Source organism: Cebus imitator, unplaced genomic scaffold, assembly GCF_001604975.1.
Source record: "Cebus imitator isolate Cc_AM_T3 unplaced genomic scaffold, Cebus_imitator-1.0 Scaffold35, whole genome shotgun sequence".
Classification (NCBI taxonomy): Eukaryota; Metazoa; Chordata; class Mammalia; order Primates; family Cebidae; genus Cebus; species Cebus imitator.
Window position 1 is genome coordinate 7232288 of NW_016107350.1, and position 18489 is coordinate 7250776.

Sequence of the window (18489 nt, forward strand, 5' to 3'; positions counted from 1 at the left end):
TTTTTGGGGAAGATGTAATTTCCCTCTTGTTGCCCAGGCTGGAGTGTAATGGCATGATCTCGGCTCACTGCAGCCTCTGCCTGCCGGATTCAAGCATTATCCTGTCTCAGCCTCCCGAGTGCTGGGATTACAGGTGCCTGCCACTACGCCTGGCAAATTTTTGGCACTTTTAGTAGAGACAGGGTTTCACCATGTTGGCCAGGATGGTCTCAATAAGATGCTACTTTCTAAAGTTTTACTTTCTGCTATGAAACCAAGAGTATCCGTGCCACCTGCTTTTCTGCCTGTTAGGTAGAAACGCCTCCAGCCTCCCAAACCCCCCACCCCGGAGTCCAGTGTCATGCCTTCTGTGATTGAGTCCTCTTTCTTTAGTTATCAGGTATTGTTAATCTCAGCAGGAAATATTATGGCTGTGCCTGGGTGTTTGGAACATAAGCTAATGTGTTCAGAAAAACTCCGAGCCCTCGAGCCCTCCAGAGTCCCAAATAATGAAGCCAGGACAAAGAGATCATGAGCTTTATTATTAGACACACTTACGAAAAAACTTATTAATGAAAAACAGTTTGCAAACAAGTCAGCTTCCATTGTTAAAAGTTCAGATAGAACTCTGCTTTGTTGACGGAGAGCCTGAATTAGTTATTAGTGTCTCAGACCACAAAGGCTGCCACATTGTGATGGTCTCTGGCACTCATGGAAAGTAACTGTCATCTTCCTTCAGCGAAATGGTAAAAATTTAAAGTTTTCAAATGAACATTAATCTCCAGCTTTGCCATTTCATGCTTGCTCATGCATAATAAAAAGGGTATTAAGTTCAAAGAGATAAATTTTGGTGTCAGGATTAACTTAAAGACATTTTAAGCCATTTTTCTAAAAATCTGGAAAATCCTTCTGACTATTGGGGTTTTAGCCTGCTTCACACAGTTGTTTGTGTTTTTAGTAATAAGTTCTGACCTTCTGTAGAAATTTTAAGGAGCGTAGATCACCTCACAAAATAATTGTCCTTAATATCTCAGTTCTTCTAACACACTGTGAAAAGACCTGAATGACTTCTAAATGGATTCCTTTGAAAATGTGCATTGTTTCTGAATGACAACTGTTTCTGAGTCTCTCTTCAGGGTTATGTAAACAGCTTCTAAACATTCGAAATCTCTTTTAAAAAAACTTTTTTTTTTTTTTTTTTTGAAACGGAGTCTTGCTGTTTCGCCAGGCTGGAGTGCAGTGGCAGGATCTCAGCTCACTGCAACCTCCGTCTCCCAGATTGAAGCGATTCCCCTGCCTCAGCCCCCTGAGTAGCTGGGACTACAGGCGTGTGCCACCATGCCTGGCTATTTTTTGTATTTTAGTAGAGACGAGGTTTCACCCTGGCCAGAATGGTCTTGATCTCCTGACCTCATGATCTGCGTGCCTCGGCCTCCCAAAGTGCTGGGATTACAGGTGTGAGCCACCACACCCGGCCTTTAAAAAACTTTTAAACAAAGATAACTCCCCTATGTTGAATCTCTTTTTTATTCTTGTGTATTTGTTTTAACTTTATTTGTAGGAACTAGTCATTTTAAATATGGGCTTGCAGCCTATTTTTTTGTTGTGTTTTCTTGGCAGTTATAACACCCACTGTGAAGACACGTGTGCATTCATGTGTTTGGTTTGGTGGACAGTGTGCCTGTTGCAGTCTGTTTCTGGTAGTTGTAAGTGCCAGGACTATAGTATTTTCCACAAGGGCTTCTGAGGATGGAAAGGATCATGTCTTACTAGTGACATGTCATGCAAAGGATTTCGCAGGACACGTATGCTTAAGCTCTTCTCTCTCTCTCTCTCTCTCTCTCTCTCTCTCTCTGTCTCTCTCTGTCTCTCTCTCTGGGAAATAGATGTTTGGTGCTGCAAAGAAAAATCAGCACTGAGACAGAGGATCTTTTAGCAACGCAATTTTTACATCCTGGACTACAGGAAGGGTACCTTTACTAGCCATCTTGCCACGAGAGTACAACGAATAAAGGAAAACACACAAATTTGTCCCTACACATTTGGGTCTTCCTTACTGCTGTGTCTGATCTCTGTTGGCTGGAGCCAGACCTTACAATTTAAACTATTGGCTAATAATTTAAAACTTTCCTAAACAGGTAAGAGCAGTGGAGAGCTGGGACATGCCTCTGAGCATGTCCAGCACAGAGATCGTGGTTAAAGTACAAGGACGTAGTACTACGTGCCTGTAAGCTTGTCACGTTTAACAGCGACATAGGATAGGGCTTAACAAAGTTATTAGCACACTTATTCTTTAACAAGAAAGGAACTTTAAAAAGGAACTTTTGTAATTCTCTCTCTTTCTCTCTCTCTCTATCAGAAGGCTGTTTTGTCCACATCGAATATCTTTTTAGTGTAGCCACCTTCGTCAAGATCTTATTTCGACCTTCTGGATAACTTGCTGCAGCTTCTTCATCAATATGTCCTGTTTCTTTTCTTTTCTTTTTTTTTGAGACAGCCTCGCTCTGTCGCCTGGGCTGGAGTGTAGTGACGCGCCCTCAGGTCGCTGCGACCTCTGCCCTCTGGGTTCAGGCAATTTTCCTGCGTCAGGCTCCTGAGTAGCTGGGACTAGGCATGCGCCACCACGCCCAGCTAATTTTTGTATTCTTAGTAAAAGATGGGGTTTCACCATGTTGGCCAGGATGGTCTTGATCTCTTGACCTCGTGATCTGCCCACCTTGGCCTCCCAAAGTGCTGGGATTACAGGCCACTGAACCCGGCCTCCCCTTGCTCTTTTGTGTTGTGGAGACGGCATCTTTTCTTAAATCTCATAAGCTAATCTCTTCTTCCTTCAGACTTCTCTTCTGCAGCTTCCTGACTTCTCAGCCTTGATAGAATTGAAGAGAGTGAGGGCCTGTTCTGGATGAGGCTTTGGCTTAGGGGAATGTTGTGGCTGGTTTGATCATCTATCCAGACCACTCAGACGTTTTCCATATCAGCAGCAAGACTGGTTTACCTTCTTTTCATTCATGGTTCACTGTAGTAGTACTTTTAATTTCCTTCAATAAATTTACCTTCAAGAATTTTACCTTTGCAACTTGGCCATTTGGCTCAGGAGGCCCGGCTTCCAGCTCGCCTTGGCTGTGACCATGCCTCCCTCACTCAGCTGCATCGTTTGTAGCTTTTGGTTTAAAGTGAGAGATATATGACCATTCCTTTTACTTAAACATCCAGAGGCATTGTGGGGTTATTAATTGGGCCAATATCAATATTGTTGAGGGTTGGAAGACTGACGGGAACAGTTGGTTGGTGGAGCAGTCAGAACGCACACAACATTAGTTAGACTCATTGTCTTGGATGGGCGTGGCTTGTGATGCCCCTAAACAATCACAGTAAGAGCATCAAAGATCAAATCTAATAAGAATGGAAAAGTTTGAATTATTGTGAGAATTACCAAGACGTGACACAGATGTACAGTGAGCACTTGCTGTTGGAAAAACAGCAGCAGTAGACTCGCGCAGGGTTGCCACAGACCCTCGATTTGTGAGAACATGCGGTGCCTATGAATTAAACGAGGTATGCCTGTATTTGAGGTGGGCACAGTTTGCCAATGAGGGAAAGATTCCAGCACATATCAAACACCGTGCATTCGTTGGGTTCTGTGCTATGTGCCTAACTTATGTGTATTTAAAAAAAAATAACAGCTTTATTGAGATGTAACCCACACACCATAGAATTTACCCAAAATGTACCATTCAGCAACTTTTTTAGTACCTTAACAGAGTTGTGCCATCATTACCACTCTCAATCTTAGAACATTTTCATCACCCCAAAAGAATTCCCTATACCCGCTAGCAGCCAGTTCCTATAACCCTCCTCCTAACCCCTGGCAACCACGAATCTAATTTCTATCTCTTTGAATTTGCTTATTCTGGGCATGTACATACATGGAAACATATAATAATATTCAGCCTTTTGTGTCCGGACTCTTTCACGTAGCGCATTTACAAGGTTCATCGGTACAGCATTTTTATTGCCAAGTAATATTCCATTCTGTTTACCTGTTCATCTGTTGAAGAACATTTGGGTTGTTTCCACTTGTGGCTAATAGGAAAAATGCTGGTATGAGCATTCACGGTAGCTTTTTTGTGTGGACATACATTTTTATATTTCTTGGGTGTATATCTAGGAGTGGAATTACTGGATCATACGGTAACTGCCTTTAGCCCTTCAAAGCGTCTGCACCATTTTACATTCTCACCAGCCATGAATTAACTCATATACTTTTAAAAGGCATAAATATAACTATTGAGAGCAAGAAACAATTTTAAGTTTTACAAAGTCCCAATACAAATCCCCAAGTCTCTGAAAGACATGACTGCTCTGAGTGTGATGCAGCTTTTTCCAGTTTGCAGCTGTCCACAAGGTGGGGGCTGCATACCGCTGGGTGCCTGTTCATCATCATATTTTTTATCTGTTTCCCTCTGCCCGTCTTCTTGGGCACTGTGTAGTCATTGAGTTTTTGGTGTTGCCTTCTTCATTATCTTTGACCTTGGAGTACAGACAATGAGGTGGGGTTGATAGATGAAGATGCAAACCACTGGAGGTGTGTCGTAATGGACGCAGGAATGGGAGTTACAGTGTTAGTGTTTTGTCTGTAACAGAGGAGGAGGAGCTGTTCTCTCATAGGAATAGTGGCTGTTTGGTATCTGGTGAAAGAGTGCCAGAGCGCCTTTGTCCTTCCACTGTGTTTTGATTCTATGGCTTTCTAAAATGCAAATTTGAAGAGATAAGACTATAAGGATATCACCGGAAAGAAAGCATCTCCAAACATTCCTTCTGGGAGAGGGATGAGAAGTCAGGCAGGGATAAGGACACAGACAAAAGCATGCCCCTCTCTCTCCTGACCTTTGCGCTTAGGAGGTTTCAGCCTGATTCCCATCAGTTTCCCTGACCCTCAGATCTTCTGGCTCTTAGATATTCAGAGCAGATTTCCAGTACAAGATGTGCTGGGCTTTTACATCCTTTGCTTTCATAGCCATTTACAAAGAAACAGCAACTTCTTGTTGACATATTTGGGAGGAGTAGAGGGAACTAATGAACTTATTTTGATCATGATCCACATACTGGGAAAACGATCTCAGAGCATGGTATGAATTTTTTTGTTATCAAAAGTGGCTTTTTTTTAAAAAAGACCTTTGCCCTCTTTAATTCATAACCTACTTTTAAAAAATTTTTTCTTCTTTCTGGCCTTCTGCCTTTCCCTAAGCCTTCCATTAATTCAAATAGTGTTTTCTTGATATTTCTACAGGCTTCCTTAGCAGCGGGGATGGGGTTGGTGGACAGGAAAAGTGTGAGGAGGTAATTATTTCATGTTCTGATTGGTTGTGTCTTGTTATCTTCTGGATACTGTGTTTTCTCCGAAGCAGGCAGATCACAAGGTCACAAGATTGAGATCATGGTAAAACCCTGTCTCTACTAAAAATACAAAAATTACCTGGGTGTGGTGGTGTGCGCCTGTAGTCCCAGCTACTCAGGAGGCTGAGGCAGGAGAATCACTTGGACCCAGGAGGCAGAGGTTACAGAGAGCTAAGATTGCACCATTGCACTCCAGCCTGACGAAAGAACAAGACTCCGTTTAAAAAAAAAAAGTGGATTAGAGAAGAAGCCCTTTTTTTCTTCTAAGAGCTGGTGACTCTTGGGGTAGATTTTTTTTTTTGTTTTGTCTTTGTTGTTTTTTTGAAAGCTGTTCTACAATGCTCATTTTATAAAAATTTATTAAGCCTCATATTTATCCAGATACATTCATTGATAGCGATTTTGATTGGACTGATTTCATTTTTAACCCTAGAAGTGTATACAAGCTTTGGAAAATAGAGAAAGAGTCACAGAAAAGTATTAAAAACACCTACAAAGCCAGGAGCACCTGTGGGGAACACCTGTGATCCTAGCATCTCTACCGGCAGATGTGCAGCTGTCACACTAGCCCCTGGGTGTTTGACTTCTCGGACGCATCCTGTCGGCCTGTCTGCAGCCCTGCGGCATTCTCAGAAAGGTTGGAGCTGGATGGTTAGGAGTTACCGCTCAGTGACTGGTCTGCTGGCGGCTGTAGGATGTTGTGCGCGACATCCCTGATACCTTTGGGGGTGTGCTATTTGTATAAGTGACAGCAGGAAGAAACCTTCCGTTTTGGGGACAGCCGTGTTTGTGGTGATCACACCTAGAGAGGATTCAGAAGATTGCTTTCCTGTGGAATTTCTGTTGAATTGCATCTTGCAGTGAGATTTATTCTTTTTTTTTAGATGGAGTTTCGCTCTTGTTGCCCAGGCTGGAGTTCAGTGGTGCAATCTTGGCTCACTGCAGCCTCTGCCTCTCGGGTTCAAGTGATTCTCCTGCCTCAGCCTCCAGAGTAGCTGAGATTATAGGCATCTGCTACCACACTTGGCTGATTTTGTATATTTAGTAGAGACGGGGTTTTCGCCGTGTTGACCAGGCTGGTCTGGAACACCTGACCTCAGGTGATCCAAAATGCTGACCTCGGTTTCCCAAAGTGCTGGGGTTACACATTCTTTGGTTTTGACTCCATTCCCAGGATGTCCACCCTCGGCGACCTCTTTGCCCTCATCTTCATGATGTCATCACACCGCATCCTTCTTGTCAGTTTAAAAGAGGGGCAGCCCAGCAACGTCGAGGACTAACTGGATAGTAGCAGCAGTTGGTAACTAACTGGTTAGGGCCGGGCAGGGGTGAGGTGTGTGCTCCCTCACTAGTCTAAGCCTCAGCATCTCCGCCGCAGAGATAGTTATGCCTTCACCATGTACATCTGAAAATCAGTTTAGGCTGAGGATTGTGCCCAGGGACTCCTAGCCAGTAAGCAAGTGGCGGAGCTGGAATTCAAAAGGTCATCTCTGAACAGGTGACCCTGTAAAGTCTGACTCTACCACGCATGCTTTCCCATGATACCAAGAAATTGAACTCTCCTTGTGCTGTGTGCTGTTGGATAAGTTTCTTAATTTCTCGGGTCCTCTGTGAATTCATCCTTTTAAAAATGAGCATCAGTATTACCTCCCCTTCTGAGGACCAAATGAGGTAATATTAGCAACATCTGATGCATGCAGCTGGCACTTAATAAACCCTCTGCTTGGCCCTCTTATTTTGTTTTTGCATCCAAAGGATACACTGGGCATTGAAAACCTGATGACAGTTTAAAGGACTTAATTTCACAAACTAGTTTGAGTCTTTGAAAAAAGAAAATAACAATCTTGGTGTTATCTATACTTAGTTATCTAACAAAGTAACAGAACAGTTATGTATATAACTGTTATTCAGAGATAACATTGGCCAGGTGCAGTGACTCACTCCTATAATCCCAGCACTTTGGGAGGCCAAGGCAGGTGGATGGAGGCCGAGGCAGGTGGATCACTTGATTACGGGAGTTTGAGTCCAGCCTGGGCATCATGGCAAAACCCCGTCTCTACTAAAAATGTAAAACTTACCCAGGCATGGCGGTGCATGCCTGTAATCCTAGCTATTCATGAGGCTAAGCCAGGAGAATTGCTTGAACCCAGGAGGTGGAGGAGGTTGCAGTGAGTAGAGACTGTGCCACTGCATTCCAGTCTGGATGACAGTGAGACTCTGTCTCAAAAAAAAAATAAATAAAATAAAAGTTAACCCCTAGGCCATAGTAATTAGAGTGCCAAATCTCTGACAAGTTTGAGCTGAAAACAGGGCACTATTGCCATTTTTCCCCCTGCACATTAGCAGAGTAGACGTGTATAAATTTGCTTTTGATTAGATTCCAGTACTTGATGTTTCAGGTACCAAATACTTTCTCCAGTCTTGTGAGGTGGCAGCAAAAACAATAGGACAAGGCAGTCTTTCAGTTAGATGGGTTGTATTTTCTTCTTAGACTCTTCTTGCTTGCAAAGGAACATCATAAAAGTATACATTACTCAGTACAAAATAATCAGTCATGGAGCTTGAGGGCGCATACACAGTCTTTGAAAGCACAGAGGCAGTGAAGTTGAACATAAGCTCTCTTTTGTTTTCGTGATTGCTCATTTCAGCCACATGTCAGGAGGCAGATGTATTAACAACCTTTGTCATTGATCATTACTTTAATTCATGAATTAAAGAGTCAATAAATAAAAGAGGGAAAATAAGAGAGACATCCCCAGAAACAACATGGAATTCCAAGAAAAATCTAAACAAGGCCAGCAAAGGCATTAAAATGCATGCAGAGGGATTAAAATAGGAGAAGAGAGTGCTATGACAAATGGCTTTTGATCAGAGAGCTTACAGGGCAAGGCTGTCATAAAACACGGAGAAGTCACACTCAGCCTTCCTTTGCTCGTTCCCTCCCCTGCACAGCAGGTGTTCTGGAGAGTGTGTTCGCTCTCATCCTCAGAGCCTGGGCTCCTCCCGCCGGATTCTTGCTTTCTTCCTCGTAGAATGTTCTATATTGTTGCTTGTATTCTGTTCTCCTGATAGAAACTACTACTTTTTTTGAGATGGAGTTTTCGCTCTGTCGCCAGGCTGGGGTGCAGTGGTGCCATCTTGGCTCATTGCAACCACCGCCTCCCAGGTTCAAGCAATTCTCCTGCCTCCGCCTCCCGAGTAGCTTGGACTACAGGTTCATACCGCCACACCCAGCTCATATTTGTATTTTTAGTAGAGATAGGGTTTCACTGTGTTGGCCAGAATGGTCTCGATCTCTTGACCTCGTGATCCACCTGCCTCGGCCTCCCAGAGTGCTGGGATACAGGCATGAGCCACAGCGCCCGGCCAGGAACTGCTACCTTTTATTGTGTTCTCATTGTAAGCCAGTCTCTGTGACTTTTACTTACATCATTTTCCTTAGTTTTCATGGTAATTGTATGAGTTGTCTCTGATCACTGTTCTTATTTTACAGTTGGAGAAAGTAGTGGGCCAGAGAAATGAAAAACTTGTTTGTTGTCCCTAAGTTATAAGTGGCATAGATCTAGGAGAGTTCAGTTCAGCTAGAGATGATCCTAAGGCCATGTTTGCCTCTTATTCCACCCTTTTTTTTGTTTTATTTGTTAATTTGTTTATTTTTAAGACTGAGTCTCGCTCTATCGCCCAGGCTGGAGTGGTAAAATCATGTTTGCCTCTTATTCCACCCTTTTTTTTGTTTTATTTGTTAATTTGTTTATTTTTAAGACTGAGTCTCGCTCTATCGCCCAGGCTGGAGTGGTAAAATCATGTTTGCCTCTTATTCCACCCTTTTTTTTAAAAAAATTATTTATTTATTTTTGAAGCTGAGTCTCGCTCTGTCACCCAGGCAGTGGTGAAATCTGCTCACTGCAACCTCAGTTCACTGCAACCTCCGCCCCCTGGGTTCAGGCAATTCTCATGCTTCAGCCTCCCGAGTAGCTGGGATTACAGGTACCCGCTACCACATCTGGCTAATTTTTATATTTTTAGTAGAGACAGGGTTTCACCATGTTGGTCAGGCTGGTCTCAAACTCCTGACCTCAAGTGATCTGCCCGCCTTGGCCTCCCAAAGTGTTGGGATTACAGGTGTGAATCACTGTGCCTGGCCTGGTTTTATTTTTTGAAACAGGGTCTCACTGTGTTGTCCAGGCTGGAGTGCAATGGCGTGATCTCAGCTCACTGCAACCTCTGCCTCCTGGGTTCAAGTGATTCTCATGACTCAGCCTCCCAAATAGCTAGGATTGCAGGCATACAGCACTGCATCTGGCTGTCCACGCTGCCTTTCTGTATGTATTATACCCATTTTGAGAGCAGGACCATTCCTTCAATATTTTTTGAGTCTGCCAGGGCTGGGCACTGGGGACAAGATGGGCATAACTCCTGCCCTTGGAGTAGTGAGGTGTGAAGTCAGCTGAGAGGGTCATGGCTGGCATTTAAAAGAAATGAAATAGCCAGGTGTGGCGGCTCATAATTGTAGTCCCAACACTTTAGGAGGCCGAGACGGGAGGATCATGAGGTCAGGAGTTCAAGACCAGCCTGGCCAACATAGTGAAACCCAGTCTTTACTAAAAATACAAAAAGTTAGCCAGGAGTGGTGGCATATGCCTATAATCCCAGCTACTTGGGAGGCTGAAGGAGGAAAATCGCTTGAACCCAAGAGGTGGAGGTTGCGGTGGGCAGAGATCGCGCCGTTGCTCTCCAGCCAGGGTAACAGTGCGAGACTGTCTCAAAAAAAAAGAAAGAAAGAAATGAAATAGGGTATAGAAGATGTGGAGGCCTCAAACATTGTGATGCTAAGTGTTGTGTTAGGAAACTTCTGTTTAACTACAGTAGTTCACAGGGGAAAACATATTTCTCACTGTGGCTTGTGGTCAGAAGTGTGAAAGATCCTGACCAAGAGGCTCCAGGGTGGGGGTGCAATAGCTTGTAAACAGGATAGTGGAGAAGTGATTAGAATGCGTCATAAGGAGCAATGAGGATACACACGTGACAGAATAAGGAGGAGGATGGCAGGGGTGCCTCTGGGCAAGACCATTGGCGTCTTCTGCGAGGAAAACATTTGAGCTGAGACCCCAGGAGAAGAGTAGCAGGAAGACAGTGGCCCAGATGTGGGAAGAGGTGCGGGATCCCCAACCAGGAAGGAGCAAAAGAATACTCTCAAAAACAGAGATAGTGTGGCCCATATTGTTTGGCCATGATTAATGAAGTTCAATTAGAAAATCTCAAAAATGTAAGCAGACTCCAATTCCTAGAAATCCTCCTCCTCCTTAACTTGGGCCAAACAAAAACAAATCAATATAATAAGACATAATACTGTCATGCTGATTCTGGTTTACCTCTATTCAATGTTATTTCTTTGGATGTTTTTGAAAGATATTTTTATGTTTTATGAAAAGTTTTGGGCCAGGTGCGATGGCTCATGCATGTAATCCCAGCACTTTAGGAGGCCAAGGTGGGCAGATCGCCTGAGGCCAGGAGTTTGAGACCACCCTGGCCAACATGACCAAACTCTGTCTTTACTAAAAATACAAAAATTAGGCTCCATTGCCCTTGGTCTCCGGTCACTGTTGCCACTGGACCTGCAGCAATCATGGTGAACTTACTTCAGATTGTGCAGGGCCACTGGGTTCATGTTCTTGTCCCTGTGGGATTTGTCCTTGGATGTTATTTTGACAGAAAGAATGATGAAAAGCTACCTGCCTTCCAGAACAAGAGTGTGTTATATAAAAGGGAATTGCGACCCAGTGAAGAATATACCTGGAAGTAAAGACTGGCCGACATATACAATGTTCACATTTTAAAGTTCTGAGAGAAATAAAACGTGTCATTATTGAAAAAAAAAAAGTCAAAAATTAGCTGGGCATGGTGACGGTTGCCTGTAATCCCAGCTACTCTGAAGGCTGAGTCACGAGAATTGCTTGAGCCTGGGAGGCAGAGGTTGTGGTGAGCAGAGATCACGCCATTGCACTCCAGCCTAGTTGACAGAGACCCTGTCTCAAAAAAAAAAAAAAAAAAAAAAAGTCGGGCACAGTGGCTCATACCTGTAATCCCAGCACTTTGGGAGGCTGAGGCGGGCAGATCACAAGGTCAGGCGTTTGAGACCAGCCTGGCTAATATGGTGAAACCCCAATCTCTACTAAAAATACGAAAGTTAGCTGGGCATGGTGGTGGGTGTCTATAGTCCCAGCTACTCCGGAGACTGAGACAGGAGAATTTCTTGAACCCGGGAGGCAGAGGTTGCAGCGAGCTGAGATCACGCCATTGCACTTCAGCCTGGGTGACAGAGTAAGACTCTGTCTCAAAAAAAAAAAAAAAAAAAAAAAAAAAAGTTTTAGTTACAGGCATTGGCTTCTTGTCCTCATGTTTTCCTAGTGTCTGCGTAAACATCTGGCTATTTGGCATCTCAGGGCATTTCTAGATCTCTCACCCTTGGCACTCTCGGCATTTTGGGTAGCATTCAGTAGTACAAATGGTGTCTAGCAGCTTTCCTGGCCTCTGCCCGTTTAATGCCAGGTAGCACCCTTCTCCCCTCTCCCAAATTCTAACAACCAAAAATGTTTCCGGGTGTTGCCAAGTGTCCCCAGCAGTGGTGGGAGTGTGGGGTGGGGAGGAGATTGAGAACCTCTACTCTAGACGAAATGCCAAGCTAATGTGAGAGGAAGATGCCGCGATTCAGAAAATCTGCATGTCATCTATCGATTAGGATTTACTTTATTTTATTTTAATTTCCCTTCATTTGGAAAAGTTAGGTTTTAAGACTGGGGGTTCCTAATGACTTGTAATAAAAGAAATCTGTGCATAAGCCTCTTCTGCAAGTTATTTTTTTCATCGTGTTGATCATTTTCCTTTGTTCTGCCCACACGCCAGTCCAGTTCATCATGTGACCAGTGGTTTGTACTTCCTGCTCTAAGAACAGCTTGTTCTCAGGCATCATTTTATCCAAGTGGATTTCTTTTCTGTTATTCCTTCATGTTTTGCTCATTCCTTACCTCCTTTTCCGTGGCTTATGTCCCATTAAAGTAACTCGTTTATTCCAACTTGTGATTTTTAGAAAAACATCTTGTGTGTGTGTGTGTGTGTGTGTGTGTGTGTGAGTGTGACGAGTCTCTTGCTCTGTCACCATACTGGCACGATCTTGGCTCACTGCAACCTCCGTCTCCCAGGTTCAAGCAGTTCCCCTGCCTCAGCCTCCCAAGTAGCTGGGACTACCAGCACCTGCCACCACACCTGGCTAATTTTTGTATTTTTTTTAGTAGAAACAGGGTTTCACCATGTTGGCCAGGATGGTCTTGATCTCCTCACCTTGTGGTCCACCCACCTCGGCCTCCCAAAGTGCTGGATTACTGGCATGAGCCACTGCACCCGGCTAGAAAAACATCTTGTTACTGTATTGTGGCCCTTGTTTCTTTCAGGAAAAGTTCTGTAAAAATAATCCCCCTTCCCCCCACTTTTTTTTGAGCTCTAGTCTCGCCCTGTCAATCCAGGCTGGAGTGCAGTGGTGCCATCTCGTCTCACTACAACCTCTGCCCCTGGGTTCAAGTGATTCTCATGCCTCAGCCTCCTGAGTAGCTGGTATTACAGGCCCACACCACCACACCCGGCTAATTTTTGTGTTTTTAGTAGACATGGGATTTCATCATGTTGGCCAGGTTGTTCTCGAACTCCTAGCCTCAAGTAATCTGCCTGCCTCAGCCTCCCAAAGTGCTGGGATTACAGGCATCAGCTACTGTGCCCAGCCAATAATCTCATTCTTTAAACTTAGAATTTTTTTTCCTACCGTATAACCTTGCATGACTATTACCCTATTAATTGTTGCACACAGAGGTGACTTTTGATAGTTCAAGAATCTCTGTTAAGAAATTCTTCAGTAAGATTGTGGGCCTCATTAATCCTTTGAAATCTTTCCAAATTAAATCAGGTGTTCATTCACCCAATAACGTATTAAGACACTAGAATGCAGGGGCTGGGTCTGTTTCTGTCCTCCTTAGGGTTTGTCCTTTAATGTTAATCCATCGGGCTGCCCCTGAATGCCTGATGTAATTATCACCCTCCTCCCCGCCATACTCCTTAGTCCACCCTTACCTTCATTATGTTTCATGAACATCCATCACCACCTGTGATACCATCTACTTACGTGTATATTTGTTCTTTATTTCCCTCCCCTGAATTGGAATGTAAGCTCAATCCCCAATGCCTAGAACACAGCAGCAAAAGATTTTTTACATTCGCTTGAATGAGCGGATTTTCTAAATTTCTAAATTTTTTTCTCCATACAAATTACTTGCTTGACTAAATTAATTTATTTTTCAACTTGTTTTTTAAGTTTAGTGGTACCTGCGCAGGATGTGCAGATTTGTTACTTAGGTGAACATGCGACGTGGTGGTTTGCTGCACAGATCAACACGTCACCTATGTCTTAAGCCCAGCATCCATTAGCTGTTCTTCCAGAGGCTCTCCCTAAATTTCTAAATGTATCAGACACTTATTTAGCATCTTCTGAATGCCAGACTATGTTGTAAGATCTTTACAGACTTGAGCCCACCTGTGAATGGATGGTTATCCTTGCTTTTCCTCCACAATTTTATCTATTGTTTTTGTTTTTCATAATCATTCTTTTGAGCAGCAACAATCCTACATCTTGGCATAATGTTTCTTTTTTTCTGTTCCCAGCCTCCTGTTTTATTCATGTAACTATTGTCTCCCATCGTGATTCTGTCTTCCCTGTCTTCTGACAGGGTGTGGTTCTAGTTCTCTTGATTCTCCCAGCCCTGGAATGGGCATGTGTGATGTGCTCCTGAAAACAGGAGGAAAGGAAGTCAAATGTGTGAAGGTGGGGAACTCGGGTTTACAGCTAATTGCTGTATTTTTCAAAACATATATATATGTTTTGTATACGTATATATGTATAATGTATATAAGATGTCTTTATATATATATGCAATGTTTTATATATGTATAATATATAATATATAAGATGTTTTATATATGCATTATGTGATATATATGTATAAAAAATATATAAGGGGTGGGTGTGTGTGTGTGTGTGTGTGTGTGTGTGTGTATCTCATGACTGAATGTTTACATTCTATGTAAACATTTCATTGTCTTTTTTGATGCACTAGGAACAGCAAGGCAATACATAGCCCAAGTGACCAGTTCAGAGCTGGAAACCATCACTGAAAACTACGGCTATTACCTGTAAACCTAAGTTCCCCAACTTCCTACATTTGACTTCCTTTCCTGCTGTTTTCAGGTGCACATTATACATGCCCATTCCAGGGCTGGAAAATCAGGAGAACTAGAACCATTCCCTCTCAGGACCTCAGGAAGACAATCATTACGGGAGACAATAGTTATATTATACATATATACATATGTAATTATACATATATACATATACAAAACATCTTATATGTTGTATATATTATTTTTTATATAGGTATATATGTATAATTCTAAATATAATATATAGCATGTTTTATCTATGTATAATATATAAGATATTTTATATATGTAACATACACATATATAATATGTATAATGTACACATTACATATATGCAAAATATAAAATAACTAGTGTCTGCGTTTTCTAGTATCTAAGTATCATGTATGATTTTTCCAGAAAGCAGAATATATATCAATATAAATACAAGTAAAAATTCGAATATTCTAAATCTTCAAAATCTGGATTTCTCAGTATACCTAGAGTGACAGTTGGAAGCTGTTTGTGTTCATGTTTAGGACTCCCTGGTGGTGACAGGGAGCTGGTTGTGCTGGCCTCGGTGCCCTGTCGTCTTCTTGCCTGGAAGAAAATCTGGGAGGGGACCTTGAGTTGTGCTGGCAGGAGCCTGGAGCCAGCAGAGTGAGATGAGCCCTCCGGTGCGTGCTGGGAGCGGGCAGGTGGCACAGGTTCTTTTTAATACTCCTTGGTTGACTGAGAGTTGACCAGTAGGCAAGTTCTGTTTCTGCCCCACCCTGGCTGGCACTTTCTTTGGAAGACCCAAGTACCTGTCTGGTTGCAGCTCTTCTGAAAACGTGTCTGGATTGGCATCACGAGGATGTGGCGTGCTGGGGGTGGGCAGGGCGTTCTAGCTGTTTAATTTCTGGGAATTTCTGGGTTGCTCCAAGGCTACTTTGATTCTGGCCTCAGTTTCTGTTTCTTAACTTTCTTCCATGGCGTTGATGACTTAAAGGGACTACATATTCCTTCACCCTTGAATGTCCTTGTGCCTTCGTTAACACCTCGTTATTCTGAAGTACTTCTATCCTGCTTCCTGGGTGGCCCCAGGCCTCTGCCAGCCCTGTGGGGCTCATGTGGCTTGGTTGGCCACCTTGCCATGAGGTGGGGCCACCAGGACTGTTTCCTGTCCTGGTGGATGTCTGAGTCCAGGAAGTGGCTGGGGACAGTGGCTTTTCCTTATAAGAGATGGGTGGGTCCCTGCCTTGGCCTTGAGCACTTTCTTAGGACTGGCTTGACTAACTCTTGTGGTTCATGTGGCAGAAATGCTACTGCCGAAGTTGTAATTTTTCTTTAGAAAAATGAAACATGCCGTTTGTCACAGCGTATGAAATCCATTGGATTGGTACTTCTGCGTCTCTCAGTGTGTCATTCTTCTTGCAATAACAGACCGTTTGTTGCCATGTAGGCAGCCAGTCAGTATTTAAAAATAGCCTCTCCAATGAAAATGATCCACACACATGATTGCAGAAGATTGTTTTGTGTGTACACATGCACACGCTAGTGTGTGTGTCTGAAGGCTAAACACTTTTCACGTTATTTACATCCTTGCTTTTTTTAAAAACCCTCTTGATGTTTTTATTTTACTTAAAGGAGGATGGTAATCCAAATATCCAGAAACTACCCACTAGAGTGAATGAATAAATATGGAGTGGAACTCCGCAGTCAAATGGTTTTGTTATTGCTTGAGTTTGTAAAGCTTGTCAAGCTTTGGTCAACAGGAGCTTAATGTGATGTGGTTAATCCTGAACCAATCACTTAGGATGAAGAGCACTGAGTAGATATTAGAAATCCATACAAATTCAGCAATCTGGCAGTACCAGAGTCAACTTATGTACATGCTACAACATGTCTGTAGCACTCATTGCTGTTTTGAGAATTTTAAAGAAGATAGGATGTTGACCAAACAAACAAACAAAAAACAATTTTATTTAAATCAGAATGCATTTGTTCTGCCTAGAGATCAAACAAATGCTATATATCCTGGTTGAAAGGGAATATTGTCCAAGGAGATTTTCTAAATATTCCTGTGATGATGTGTTCCTGTCTTTGAACAGATGTATCGACTATTTATATAACAAATATGAATGTATATAATATTTAAAGCGCTCAAATTAACACTTAAATGGAATAACTATTATAAAGCTTCGAGATTATCATATGATTCAATATGAAACATTAATACCCTACATAATTTCTAAAACTTACAGAAAGTTTCTTAATTGTTAATGATTTACATGAAATGGAGAAATAATGCAGAGACGTGAACTATAAGTTTATAGTTTCTGTGACTCCCGAAAGATGGTCCGTATCTTTTAGGAACATCTTATAGCAATTGTCAAAATAATTGCTTCTTTTAGAAATATATAGGTGACATCGGGGCTCTTGTGGCTCATGCCTGTAATCCCAGCACTTTGGGAGGCCAAGACAGATGGATTGCAAGACCAACGTGGGCAACATGACAAAACCCTGTATGTACAAAAAATGCAAAAATTAGGTGGCTGGTGGTGCACGCCTCCCAGCTACTTAGGAGGCTGAGGTGAGAAGATCACTTGAGCCTGGGATGTGGAGACTGCAGTGAGCTATAACCATGCCACTGCACTTCTGCCTCGGTGACAGAGTGAGATCATGCCTCAAAACAAAAAAAAATGTGTGCGCGTGCGCGCGCGCGCACACACACACACACACACACACACACACACACACACACAGAGAAATACATAGCTGACGTAAAGACAATGAAAAAAGATTTTCGCAATATATTTTTTATTGTCCAATTCAGAATCTTTTTTGCTGAAATTATACTGAGATTGTATTGTCAGTTGGAGAAATTTGTGTGGAAAATCACTTATACTGCTGATAACTAAATCACTGAATTCCTCTCCCTCCCTCAGGTATTCACTTACAAGCAGAGCACAATTACCCACCAGAAGGTGACTGTCATGCACCCCATGAACGAGGCAGGTGTGGATGACATGGCGTCCTTGACAGAGCTCCATGGCGGCTCCATCATGTATAACTTATTCCAGCGGTATAAGAGAAACCAAATATATGTAAGTTCCACTTGTAATTCCTTCAGAAAGATCCTCACGTTTGAGTGAATGCCTGTTTTTGTTTTCAGAGAGTATTTCCTGCCTTTAGACAAATCTTGTTAATCTCAGTAAAACTATGTTTTTAAGGGATTTGCCAAATTCGAAACTTGGGTGAATAAATCATGTTTTCCTAGAGTTTATCGCCTAGATTTTACTAGTGGGCATTTACTTTCTGTTGAAGGGCTTTCTGCACGTCGAGGTGGTTTGACCGTGCTTCTTGTGAATACACTGTTCAGTTCTAAGTGTTCTGCTAAGGAAAGACGTCATGGAGTTGTTGGGCTGCCTGAGGGAAAATGTTGACTTGTAGACATGAGTACTTGCGCATAAGCTGCCTTTTCTGGACTTTTCTCTTTCTGTGGATTTTCAGTTATTTTTCTGGCTCTGGGAGCCCACCCTAGAGGGACACTAGCATTCGAGGGAACCCATCTTTCTAAGTTGTGGGATTCCCGTTTGCTAGTTTGAATGGAGAAATACAGAAAAAGTGGTCATGCACATTTTTCTCTCAATTTCTATGAAATGTGACTATACTTCTATTATAAAGTGATATTTATTTATTTATTTTTTTGGGACGGAGTTTCGCTCTTGTTACCCAGGCTGGAGTGCAATGGCGCAATCTCAGCTCACCACAGCCTCCGCCTCCTGGGTTCAGGCAATTCTCCTGCCTCAGCCTCCTGAGTAGCTGGGATTACAGGCACGCGCCACCATGCCCAGCTGATTTTTTGTAGTTTTAGTAGAGACGGGGTTT

The 18489-nt window shown here is 42.8% G+C and overlaps 2 protein-coding genes across 3 annotated transcripts in view; both read left to right on the forward strand.

The window, feature by feature from the left end:
* Positions 1 to 18489, forward strand: part of MYO10 (myosin X) — a 276172-nt gene that overhangs the window by 92765 nt on the left and 164918 nt on the right. For both annotated transcript variants that reach the window (XM_017524655.2, XM_037737124.1), the window contains exon 3: positions 17547 to 17705. In XM_017524655.2, the coding sequence (XP_017380144.1) occupies positions 17547 to 17705 (159 nt within the window). The remainder of the gene's footprint in view (positions 1 to 17546; positions 17706 to 18489) is intronic.
* LOC108301529 (NADH dehydrogenase [ubiquinone] 1 beta subcomplex subunit 1) lies at positions 10998 to 11256 on the forward strand. Its single transcript, XM_017524657.2, has one exon. The coding sequence runs from the start codon at positions 11003 to 11005 to the stop codon at positions 11177 to 11179; it is 177 nt and encodes a 58-aa protein (XP_017380146.1). The 5' UTR covers positions 10998 to 11002; the 3' UTR covers positions 11180 to 11256.